Source organism: Oncorhynchus clarkii, chromosome 9 (assembly GCF_045791955.1).
Source record: "Oncorhynchus clarkii lewisi isolate Uvic-CL-2024 chromosome 9, UVic_Ocla_1.0, whole genome shotgun sequence".
NCBI lineage: Eukaryota > Metazoa > Chordata > Actinopteri > Salmoniformes > Salmonidae > Oncorhynchus > Oncorhynchus clarkii.
Genome location: NC_092155.1, coordinates 13,028,253 through 13,040,199, shown reverse-complemented (window position 1 = coordinate 13,040,199; position 11,947 = coordinate 13,028,253). Strand labels below are relative to the sequence as shown.

General features: G+C 41.6%; 1 protein-coding gene across 4 annotated transcripts; it reads right to left on the bottom strand.

Annotated features, from left to right (window-relative positions):
- Positions 1-287: 287 nt before the first annotated feature.
- LOC139415909 (chromatin complexes subunit BAP18-like) lies at positions 288-11,807 on the bottom strand. 4 transcript variants are annotated; one of them, XM_071164072.1, is made up of 6 exons: positions 11,192-11,543; positions 10,409-10,503; positions 9,076-9,177; positions 6,687-6,910; positions 6,318-6,413; positions 288-1,444 (listed from the first exon to the last, which is right to left on the bottom strand). In XM_071164072.1, exons 1-6 carry the CDS (start codon positions 11,210-11,212, stop codon positions 1,380-1,382), a joined length of 603 nt encoding a protein of 200 aa, XP_071020173.1. In that variant the 5' UTR covers positions 11,213-11,543; the 3' UTR covers positions 288-1,379. The 4 variants fall into 4 exon arrangements, with proteins under 4 accessions (XP_071020173.1, XP_071020172.1, XP_071020174.1 ...); XM_071164071.1 differs by having other exon boundaries at positions 6,318-6,416; positions 11,192-11,540; XM_071164073.1 differs by lacking the exon at positions 9,076-9,177 and having other exon boundaries at positions 6,318-6,416; positions 11,192-11,807.
- Between the last annotated feature and the right edge of the window lie 140 nt (positions 11,808-11,947).

Sequence of the window (11,947 nt, the reverse complement as noted above, 5' to 3'; positions counted from 1 at the left end):
ATCAGCCTGGAATGGCATCAATTGCTGTGTTCATATTCTGTACTGTACCACTATTCTTTTACTCAGTAGTGATTTTTTATCAGCAGAAGCTGCGTTAGTGGCATCATGGTGGACTATTTTATGTTGTGTTTAATTTGATTCATAGCTTTTGGAAAACAAATGGGGGCTATTGTGTGGTAGTGTAAATGGGGTTTCACAACCCTTTACTGTGTCCACCAGTATCTTCAATTGTAAAGCATTTTTATTTTAATAAAAGACTCCTGATAAATTACTGCCAACTACATTAGTTGTATTAAAATTCAACTTTTATTCACCATAATTCAGCAAGTCACACAAGTAATTTCATCATCCCTGTCTTTAGAGAGAGGCCTCTATACGAAACAGGCAGGGTAAACTGAAGGATGAAGGTGGGTCATGTTCTGATCAAAGGAAAATACTGTACACTAAACTCTGAATTTGTAAACAATTCCTATGCCTTGATACAATTCTGAGTTCATAGCGACATTATCCAGTAGGATTTTCAAACAGTTGTCTTTTTAGTGGTGGATTTCATGAATAACTCAATGATCCATTATAAACTGGTTTGAGCCCTGAATTCTGATTGGCTGAAAGCCATGGTATATCAGACCATATACCACAGGGGTGACTGTATTTTTACTGCTCTAATTACATTGGTAACCAGTTTATAATAGCAGTAAGGCTGTTCTGGGGTTTGTGATATGGCCAGCTCAGGGCTGTAGCCAGACACTCCGCATTGCATCATGTGTAAGAACAACCCTTATCTGTGGTGTATTGGCCATATACCAGGCCTTATTGCTTAAGTATACAACCGTTTACAATTGTCGCAGGGCTGCCTAGATAAAGGAATATTTTTGACGATAGGTACCAACATCATAATTCATGTATAGCCATAAACCAAGAGTGGCAATTGACACACTACAGGCCTTGCTTGGTCACTCGTATCAGCCTGGACCCTAGACTCACCTCACAGTGGCTTTTTGCATGGTACAAAAAAAACTAAGTATGAAAGAAAATAACAATATTTACATCCACCAACACATTCCTCATGCAAGAGAAATTTGTGTCTGAAATAATTATTTTGCCAGAGCAATAGCATCGTAGGCCCTGCCCAAAAGCAGTGCACTAAATAGGGATCCTTTTTAGACACAACCATAGAGATCTGCCAAAGCAAATCTTCTGAAGGATCTCAGCTGTTGTTCATAGAAGAGATGCCTGGGCTGCTCAAATGGCACCCTATTAAGTGCACTGCATTTGACCAGGGTACATGGGGATCTGGTCAAAACTAGTACACTATGTAGGAAACAGGGTGCCATTTGGGATGGAGCCAAGAGGTCGTCTGAAGGTCGAATGGTGAGAGGTCAACGAGAGAGGAGCGGCAGGTCACTTGAGTTCATGATGAGGCCGGAATCGAGGTTCAGGTTGTCTGGAGAGAAAAACAACAACGGGGAAGAAACACTTTAGTTGAAAAATAGTGGAAGATCATAGAAATGTACTTTTCCCCCAGAAACTCTGTTATACAGTCTAGTTTCTGCAATCTGTGAAAAGGAGCATGTTAAATTAAAACTAAGGATCTCTATTTTGGGGGGAAATTACAGCATAAACACATTCAACCATTTTCCATCCCCAAAATGTGAATTAAGCCAAGGCTTTGTTTTATGGTCAAACAGATGGAAAAGGGGTCTTAAACATCTTCCAGAAAAATATATCAAAACGATGTTGAAGTCCAGACCCCTGCCAACACAACACTTTCATTTGAGAAAATGTTCTGCCTTCTATAAGTTTAAGAAACGTTGCCTTGTGCTTTAACTCCGTTACCAAAAACCCATAAACACTGAACAAAAATATATATGCAACATGTAAAGTGTTGGTCCCATGTTTCATGTGCTGCAATAAAAGATCCCAGAAATCTTACATACACAAAAAGCTTCTCTAAAAATGTTGTGCACAATTTCTTACATCCCTTTTAGTGAGCATTTCTCCTTTTGCCAAGATAATCCATCCATCTGACAGGTGTGGCATATCAAGAAGCTGATTAAACAGCATGGTCATTACACAGGTGCACCTTGTGCTGGGGGGAAAAGGCCACTAAAATGTGCAGTTTTGTTACACAACCCAATGCCACAGATGTCTCAAGTTAAGGGAGCCTGCAATTAGCATGTTGACTGCAGGAATGTCCACCAGAGCTATTGCCAGAGAATGTAATATTCATTTCTCTACCAATGCCGTTTTAGAGAATTTGGCAGTACGTCCAACCGGCCTCAACCACAGACCATGTGTAACCATGCCAGCCCAGGACCTCCACATCCGGCTTCTGAGACAAGCCACCCCGACAGCTGATGAAACCAAGGAGTATTTATTTCTGAAATAAAGCACTTTTTTTGTGGGGAAAAACTCATTCTGATTGGCCTATGCCCTCCCAGGCCCACCTGTGGCTGCACCCCTACCCAGTCATGTGAAATCCATAGATTAGGGCCTAATGAATTCATTTCAATTGACTGATTTCCTTACATGAACTGTAACTCTGTAAAATCGTTGATTGTTGCATGTTTATATTTTAGTTCAGTATATCTAAGCCCATATTTTTTTTAATGAAAGTTCACATAAGTAACAAGAATGGGTAGACATATCAAAAAGTGTTCTTGCTGATATTACATTTTGTTTATGAATTAAGTGATAACTTTCTGCCAATACTAAATCAGTAACTAGCTACAATGGGGAAATCATAGTCACAAACTACAGTTGGGTTCACAAGTTTGGACAGTACAGTATAGTTGAGTACACTACCAAAGACATTATGATTGGTTCAGATTTGGTCTGGACCAACCAAATTTGGTCTTGTTTGCTCATTAAAATAGCCAGTGTGTAGAATAATCCCAAGTTATGCAAAGGAGGATATTGCATATTTATATACCTATTTAGGATACAACACCATGAAAACAATGACATTCATATCCATAATTATGCATTTCTGTCTAGTACAGATCAGTGAACCATGATGAAATTCACTTACTGTAGTTCAATAACTAAAAGATTATTTTTCCAAAGTCAACGTGTCATGTCATCGCTGACGCCCCATTATTTTGTTGAATCTTAATTCAGAGCAGATATTTAACTGAGTTTTTGGAAAACGTGGGCGCATAATGAGGGAGATGTTCTGTTACCAAACAATTGCATCTGCACAGTTCTTTCAGTAAATGTGTGTTTGTAAAATGCTCACGTCATTGCTCGTAGAGTTGTAATGGTTTGTTCAACTTCGAAAATCAATGTTTTTTCTTTGGCATACATTTTAAGTGAAAATTCAGGAGTCTCCGCACAATTCCTTTACCGTGGAATTGCCCTACAGTTTTCAGATACACCATTTTTTTTAAACCTTTATTCAACTAGGCAAGTCAGTTAAGAACAAATTCTTATTTACAATGGCGGCCTACCCCCGGCCAAATAGATTGATCTTGATGAACAATAGCCTAATTATTGGGTTCCCCTCAATCAGTCAATAGCAAAGGCTGTGCAATATCACGATCAGCAGTAGTGAATAGTAGTAACTAGGGATGCACGGTATATCGGTGAGCATATTGGAATCGGACGATATTAGCTAAAAATGCCAACATCGGCATCGACCTGATCTCTGTCTAGTTTAACACCGATGTCAAAGCTGATGTGTATACCTATATAACATAAGTAGATGATGTAATGACGCCACACAAAATACAGCTCTACACAGAACAAAAAGCAGAAAAATACTAAGCGCACACTTACAACAACTAGACAAGCTGAAGTCCAGCAGTCATTTGAAAGAGTAAGAACATTTCAGCGAGACAACTCAAAGGTGAAATCCATTAACACCAAGATAACGGAATTCATTGCCTTTGACAATCCACTGTTCTCTGTCGTGGATGTTGGCTTTCGCCGTCTGGTCGAGCACCGGTACACACTACCAAGTGCGCTATTTTCAGATGTTGCCTTACCGAAGTTACACAGTATTGTTGAAACACATCCATGAGCTACTTGCTATGGGCGTCACGACTGACATTTGGACCAGCGATGTCAGCCCTATAAGCATGCTGAGTCTACACAGCGGGTCAGCATTCCCCCCCCACACACCTTTATTTAACCAGGTAGGCTAGTTGAGAACAAGTTCTCATTTGCAACTGCGACCTGGCCAAGATAAAGCAAAGCAGTTCGACACAAACAACAACACACACATGGAATAAACAAACATACAGTCAATAATACAGTAGAACAAAAGAAAACAAAAAGTCTATATACAGTGAGTGCAAATGAGGTAAGTTAAGGAAATAAATAGGCCATGGTGGCGAAGTAATTACAATATAGCATATTGCATGCTCAAGAATGTGCTGCTTCTCAAAAGCGCTGCTGCCATTTCAAATGGTATTTGAGAACATGTTTGAAACATGAACACACTAGCTAGCTTCATTTAAACAACTTACTGGAGAAATAATCTCATCAACTGCGTCTGCAGCAGACATGATACCCTCTGTCATGGCATTGAAACACTCAACAAACTGCCCACACAGACCGTGGGGTTAAAACTTACAAAAGTACTGGAGGCTGTGAACAAGTGATTCAGTGGCCTTCTCTCTGAGCCTCTTTACTGTGTCACCACCATGCTCCATGCTAGGTACAAGGACCGCTACTTCTTTAACAGGCATTCTCTCTGAGCCTCTTTACTGTGTCACCACCATGCTCCATGCTAGGTACAAGGACCGCTACTTCTTTAACAGGCATTCTCTCTGAGCCTCTTTACTGTGTCACCACCATGCTAGATGCTAGGTACAAGGACCGCTACTTCTTTAACAGGCATTCTCTCTTTACTGTGTCACCACCACGCTAGATGCTAGGTACAAGGACCGCTACTTCTTTAACAGGCATTCTCTCTGAGCCTCTTTACTGTGTCACCACCACGCTAGATGCTAGGTACAAGGACCGCTACTTCTTTAACAGGCATTCTCTCTGAGCCTCTTTACTGTGTCACCACCATGCTCCATGCTAGGTACAAGGACCGCTACTTCTTTAACAGGCATTCTCTCTGAGCCTCTTTACTGTGTCACCACCACGCTAGATGCTAGGTACAAGGACCGCTACTTCTTTAACAGGCATTCTCTCTGAGCCTCTTTACTGTGTCACCACCACGCTAGATGCTAGGTACAAGGACCGCTACTTCTTTAACAGGCATTCTCTCTTTACTGTGTCACCACCATGCTCCATGCTAGGTACAAGGACCGCTACTTCTTTAACAGGCATTCTCTCTGAGCCTCTTTACTGTGTCACCACCACGCTAGATGCTAGGTACAAGGACCGCTACTTCTTTAACAGGCATTCTCTCTGAGCCTCTTTACTGTGTCACCACCATGCTAGATGCTAGGTACAAGGACCGCTACTTCTTTAACAGGCATTCTCTCTGAGCCTCTTTACTGTGTCACCACCATGCTAGATGCTAGGTACAAGGACCGCTACTTCTTTAACAGGCATTCTCTCTGAGCCTCTTTACTGTGTCACCACCACGCTAGATGCTAGGTACAAGGACCGCTACTTCTTTAACAGGCATTCTCTCTGAGCCTCTTTATTGTGTCACCACCATGCTCCATGCAAGGTACAAGGACCGCTACTTCGATGCAGACAAGAAACAGGGTTTACATGAAATGTTACATACACCGCTGGACAAGATGGAAATGGACACAGTGACAGTGGGCACCGAGGAAGAGGCCACGGACAGACAGACAGACAGCTGAAACTGCACTGCTTGACATGTATGATGAAATCCTGGTTGAGAATGAAACGACTGAACAAATAAACAACGAAACAGCACAACAAGTGAAAGAAATAGGTTTTGATGATGTTTTACTGGTAATGGGGACATACATAAATGCCAACAAAATAACTTTTTGGTCAGTGTGGTGTGTGTGTGTAACCTTTATTTAACTAGGCAAGTCAGTTAAGAACAAATTCCTATTTACAATGACGGCCTACCCCGGCCAAACCCAGATGACGCTGGGCCAATTGTGCGCCGCTCTATGGGACTCCCAATCACGGCCGGATGAGATACAGCCTGGATTCGAACCAGGGACTGTAGTTACGCCTCTTGCACTGAGATGCAGTGCCTTGGACCGCTGCGTCCGTGTGTGTGTTAACTATTTAACTGTAGTAGAATGCTTCAAAGGCTGCTAACAGTTTTAATATCGATTTCAGGGTTTTTTGGCAAGGAAATGATCAGATATCGGTCAAAAATAACATATAGGTGCATCCCTAGTAGTAAAGAAGGCCGTTGTGTCTCTCACCCTGATCAAAGTTTAGTTTCTTGGAGTTGGATCCCTCTCCCAGTCCCTCCAAGTCAGAGTTCACATCAGAGTCATTCAGAGCACTCAGGGTCACGTCTGCTGGAACACGTTATAACACACAGGCAGGAAGAGAGGACGGGATGGTTAGCTAAATGTAAAAACCTCGAAAATATGATATGGACATTTTGTTGAAAAGCAATACATCAGTATGACACTTTGATAAAATGCCAATAAATGGATGTTCCCACACTTCATGTCTTCATTAAGTGCCCTAAGTAGATTTCAGTGTGGAGTGTGAATAAAAAGCATTGCCAAGATGAATATAACTACAAAGCTGAATGATTCCTTCATCCATCCATCTCCACTCACCTGAGGTCTTCTGTTTCTTCATAGCGGGAGGAGCCACGGTCACGTTGCCCTGGAGACCTGCCGGCAAGATGACCTGAGCAGTTGGCACAGCGATGACAGTTGGAGTAGCCGTGGTGGCCATGGTGACAGCGGTCTTCTTCACGGTCTTCTTTGGGGAGTCGGTGGAGATGGGCATCCCACTCTCGTCATATAGCTTCCTCTTGACTGTGGTTTTAATCTGAGCCCTGATGAGGAGAAACAAGGTGGGAGGTTAGCGGTGGTGGTGGGGATTCAACCAGTAACCTGTCATCAAACACTTAAGAAAAAAGGAAACCATCATAATTTGATACAGATCTTTAGCACTAGTAGACAGACAGTACAACGGATGATCTTCTAGTGATGGTTTACAGTGCCTTGCGAAAGTATTCGGCCCCCTTGAACTTTGCGACCTTTTGCCACATTTCAGGCTTCAAACATAAAGATATAAAACTGTATTTTTTTGTGAAGAATCAACAACAAGTGGGACACAATCATGAAGTGGAACGACATTTATTGGATATTTCAAACTTTTTTAACAAATCAAAAACTGAAAAATTGGTTGTGCAAAATTATTCAGCCCCCTTAAGTTAATACTTTGTAGCGCCACCTTTTGCTGCGATTACAGCTGTAAGTCGCTTGGGGTATGTCTCTATCAGTTTTGCACATCGAGAGACTGAAATTTTTTCCCATTCCTCCTTGCAAAACAGCTCGAGCTCAGTGAGGTTGGATGGAGAGCATTTGTGAACAGCAGTTTTCAGTTCTTTCCACAGATTCTTGATTGGATTCAGGTCTGGACTTTGACTTGGCCATTCTAACACCTGGATATGTTTATTTTTGAACCATTCCATTGTAGATTTTGCTTTATGTTTTGGATCATTGTCTTGTTGGAAGACAAATCTCCGTCCCAGTCTCAGGTCTGTTGCAGACTCCATCAAGGTTTCATTCCAGAATGGTCCTGTATTTGGCTCCATCCATCTTCCCATCAATTTTAACCATCTTCCCTGTCCCTGCTGAAGAAAAGCAGGCCCAAACCATGATGCTGCCACCACCATGTTTGACAGTGGGGATGGTGTGTTCAGCTGTGTTGCTTTTACGCCAAACATAACGTTTTTCATTGTTGCCAAAAAGTTCAATTTTGGTTTCATCTGACCAGAGCACCTTCTTCCACATGTTTGGTGTGTCTCCCAGGTGGCTTGTGGCAAACTTTAAACGACACTTTTTATGGATATCTTTAAGAAATGGCTTTCTTCTTGCCACTCTTCCATAAAGGCCAGATTTGTGCAATATACGACTGATTGTTGTCCTTTGGACAGAGTCTCCCACCTCAGCTGTAGATCTCTGCAGTTCATCCAGAGTGATCATGGGCCTCTTGGCTGCATCTCTGATCAGTCTTCTCCTTGTATGAGCTGAACGTTTAGAGGGACGGCCAGGTCTTGGTAGATTTGCAGTGGTCTGATACTACTTCCATTTCAATATTATCGCTTGCACAGTGCTCCTTGGGATGTTTAAAGCTTGGGAAATCTTTTTGTATCCAAATCCGGCTTTAAACTTCTTCACAACAGTATCTCGGACCTGCCTGGTGTGTTCCTTGTTCTTCATGATGCTCTCTGCGCTTTTAACGGACCTCTGAGACTATCACAGTGCAGGTGCATTTATACGGAGACTTAAATACAATCCACCTGTGTGTAATCATCATTAGTCATTTAGGTCAACATTGGATCATTCAGAGATCCTCACTGAACTTCTGGAGAGAGTTTGCTGCACTGAAAGTAAAGGGGCTGAATAATTTTGCACGCCCAATTTTTCAGTTTTTGATTTGTTAAAAAAAGTTTGAAATATCCAATAAATGTCGTCCCACTTCATGATTGTGTCCCACTTGTTGTTGATTCTTCACAAAAAAATACAGTTTTATAACTTTATGTTTGAAGCCTGAAATGTGGCAAAAGGTCGCAAAGTTCAAAGGGGCCGAATACTTTCGCAAGGCACTGTATCTCATCAGGGCCTGTGTCACTGATAGTCTATCTATCTTCTTACCTTTGGAGCTAGCTACCTCTTAAAAGATCTGACTGGACACCACTTAGACGTGAAGTGTTCAATGAGAGAAAGAGATACAAGGTAAGTCAGCGAGACCGGGTGAAGGAGAACGAGAATAAATGACACGTAGAGAGACATGCTTCTTTATTAGATCTATTTTGTTGTATTATTTGTTATACTACTTTGATATTACTGCACTGTTGGCTAGAGCTTGTTAAGCATTTCACTGTACTTGTGAAGGGGACAAATATAACTTGATAAGAGGCCATTAGGAATGAGAAGACAGGGAGAGAAAGGGGAAAGACGAAGACGAAGAAGAGGGAGAGTGTGTCCTTACACGGTACGCTCCTTGATGACAGAGCTGAGAGAGTTCAGGTCATCGCCAAATCTCACCACGGCCGATCTCAGCTGCTCAATCTCAGTGTCCGTCCACTTAGCTCTGCAATGACACACAGGGCGTGTTTCAGATCCACTAAACTACATTGCTGTTGGATTGCACAGATTGCAGAATCCCTGATCTACAAATCACCTTGCATCCTAAATAACTACCCATTATGATTACAGATCAGTCATTCTGCTCACCGAACACTGTTGCTTCCATTTCTCTTTGCCCCAACGTCTGAACACATCGACAACAGTCACCTACGAAGCATTGTTACCTAAGGGAAACAACTACTTCAAGGTCTCAGAGCAAGTGACGTCACCACCGCTAACTAGCTAGCCATTTCACAGCGGGAACACCCAGTCACTAACTAGCTAGCCATTTCACAGTGGCAATGCCCAGTCCCTAACTAGCCATTTCACAGTGGCAATGCCCAGTCACTAACTAGCTAGCCATTTCACAGCGGGAACACCCAGTCACTAACTAGCCATTTCACAGTGGCAATGCCCAGTCACTAACTAGCTAGCCATTTCACAGCGGTAACACCCAGTCGCTAACTAGCCAGCCATTTCACAGTGGTAACACCCAGTCGCTAACTAGCTATCCATTTCACAGCGGTAACACTCAGTAGGTGATCAGCAATTAATGCTCTATTTCCTCATGGTCATTCAGAACCCCTCAGACTGAGAGGATCACCTCCACCGCCCAGTGACTAAGAGAGGGTGTCATGTGCTTCGTGGTAATGACGTAGCAGTGTTTCCTCTGTGTTTTTCTTGGCATGAATATTCCACAGAGCACAGCAACTGAATCAGAGTCTACTACCAGTGACACAAGCCCAAAAATAACCAAGTCGTGGTCAGTAGACAGGCTTATAATGTAGAATAGAGACATGGAATGCTACATAGGCCAATCGATACAGTTCTTTATCTACATGCAACTTGGTGTGTGTGTGTGTGTTAGGGTTGGGTGATATTTGGGGTGACCTCTTCTACGATATGCTATTCCAAATATCGCGATAGCCGATATAATAATTCTGCGCCGCTAATGACTAAATTATTACGACTACAATTATGACATTATAGTTGCATTCTCAATATATGATCTGCATATGGCGAACAAATATGACTTAATTAATCTTCAACATACTAACTTATAAAACCACAGTTTTGAGTTGTAAAGTTCAAATAGAGTATAGTCTTGCACTTCACAATATATTGTCAATGTCAAATATCACGATATTCAGTTGAATCCTATATCGGCCCAACCCTACGCCGTGTGTTCCCCTCACCCTGCAGGGCTGGAGTCAGCCACGGGATGCAGCTGCATGGTCAGCTCACCCAGCTTAGTGAAAGCTGCTCCTGCTGCTGAGAAGATCTCTCCAACCTGAGACATGAACCCAGAAAACAACTCAAAAACACAAATACCTTGGAATTATCCTCTCCTATTTTATTTTGATGCAGTAGCTAAGGTTGGAGTACAGTATGTATCAGGGTTGGCGTCAATTCCATTTAAATTCCAATTCTCTTCAATGATTTTGGATGAGGAACATTTTGAATTGGAATTTGGTTTACTATCTGAATTGACTGGCATTGAACCCAACCCTGGTATGTGTGACCAACTGTATAACAGCTGCAAGGCAATGTCTGATGGCATATTATAGTAATATAGGACTTGTTCATGTTTTACAGATTTGGTATTTTGTACTGTTCTAATGCAGAATTAAATGTTTAAGAGCAGATAATTGAGTGTTTTTGCACCATGTAGACAGCGCCACCATGTGGTGGCTTATATACACGCATAAAGGACAACTTTGCCAAAACTTTAATTCAGCCACGTCCTTGCCTGACTTATCATAAAACGAATTATGCATTTTCAAAAGAGTTTCCTTGGAATAGCAAAGACAGTAAAATACATGTTTCTCTTTGGAATAAATCTAGCTATTGTTCTACACAGGTACAAATTGAAATTAACGACGTTAGCTTGCTATTTTGAACGTTAGCTAGATTTGATTTGCAGCATCTTGCTAAATAACAAATATAACGTTAGATAACAAGGGCTAAAACCAACCTACCTTCGTTGAGGCTGAAGTCATTTTGCTTTTTGTAGTTGCTGTACTGACTCCGATTTTCCGAGAAAGAACACTATTTAGAGATGCTAGTTTAGTTTCAGGTTTAGCTAGCTTTCTTGCACTGCAGGCTGGCAAAACAAAGGACAACTTCGTCCACGACGCGTCCTACAATATTGATATTCGTGTCTGCAATATGCTAATGGTTTCAGTGACCCGTTACATTTTAGTAACACAGTCCATGTGTTTTGTGTGCAATAATCAGCTATTTTTTACGTACAATTAAATAAATAACACACACAAACGACATCAATAGACAAACGGAAGTCCTAACGTGCGCTGGTAAATTCCAAGCGATGATTGGTCCAAAATCCACGCGATGTGTTCACGATTGGTCCAAATTCATAACTATGTTTCAATTTTCTTTATCCCCTTTTAAACATTGTAGCGAATAAAGGAAAATACATATTGTAATGTCATGTCATCTTATAGCAGTGGCAACATAACGTTACGTGAGGTTTCAAAAACGTTATAGCTACATTTCGACAGTTATTAAGGGTGCGTTCGTAAATGCACTCTGGCAATCTACTCCGATTTCAGAGCACTCTCGTCCGAGTGTGACAGAGGGAAGAATAATTGAGGAAATGATGAACACGCAACAGCTGTTGAATATGCAATATCGGCAACAAAAAAAAACGTTATTAAATTGTTGCCAGCAGTTACAATCACTGACACTTAATATTTTCCACTGTTTAAAGATAA

Excerpts from the sequence above, each read along its gene's own strand:
- LOC139415909 (XM_071164071.1), bottom strand. The coding sequence starts at position 11,212 with ATGACTTCAGCCTCAACGAAG. Across the intron at positions 10,504-11,191 it reads TGACTTCAGCCTCAACGAAG|GTTGGAGAGATCTTCTCAGC; the intron begins GTAGGTTGGTTT and ends TTCATGTCTCAG. Across the intron at positions 1,445-6,317 it reads GAAACTAAACTTTGATCAGG|ACAACCTGAACCTCGATTCC; the intron begins GTGAGAGACACA and ends TTTTCTCTCCAG.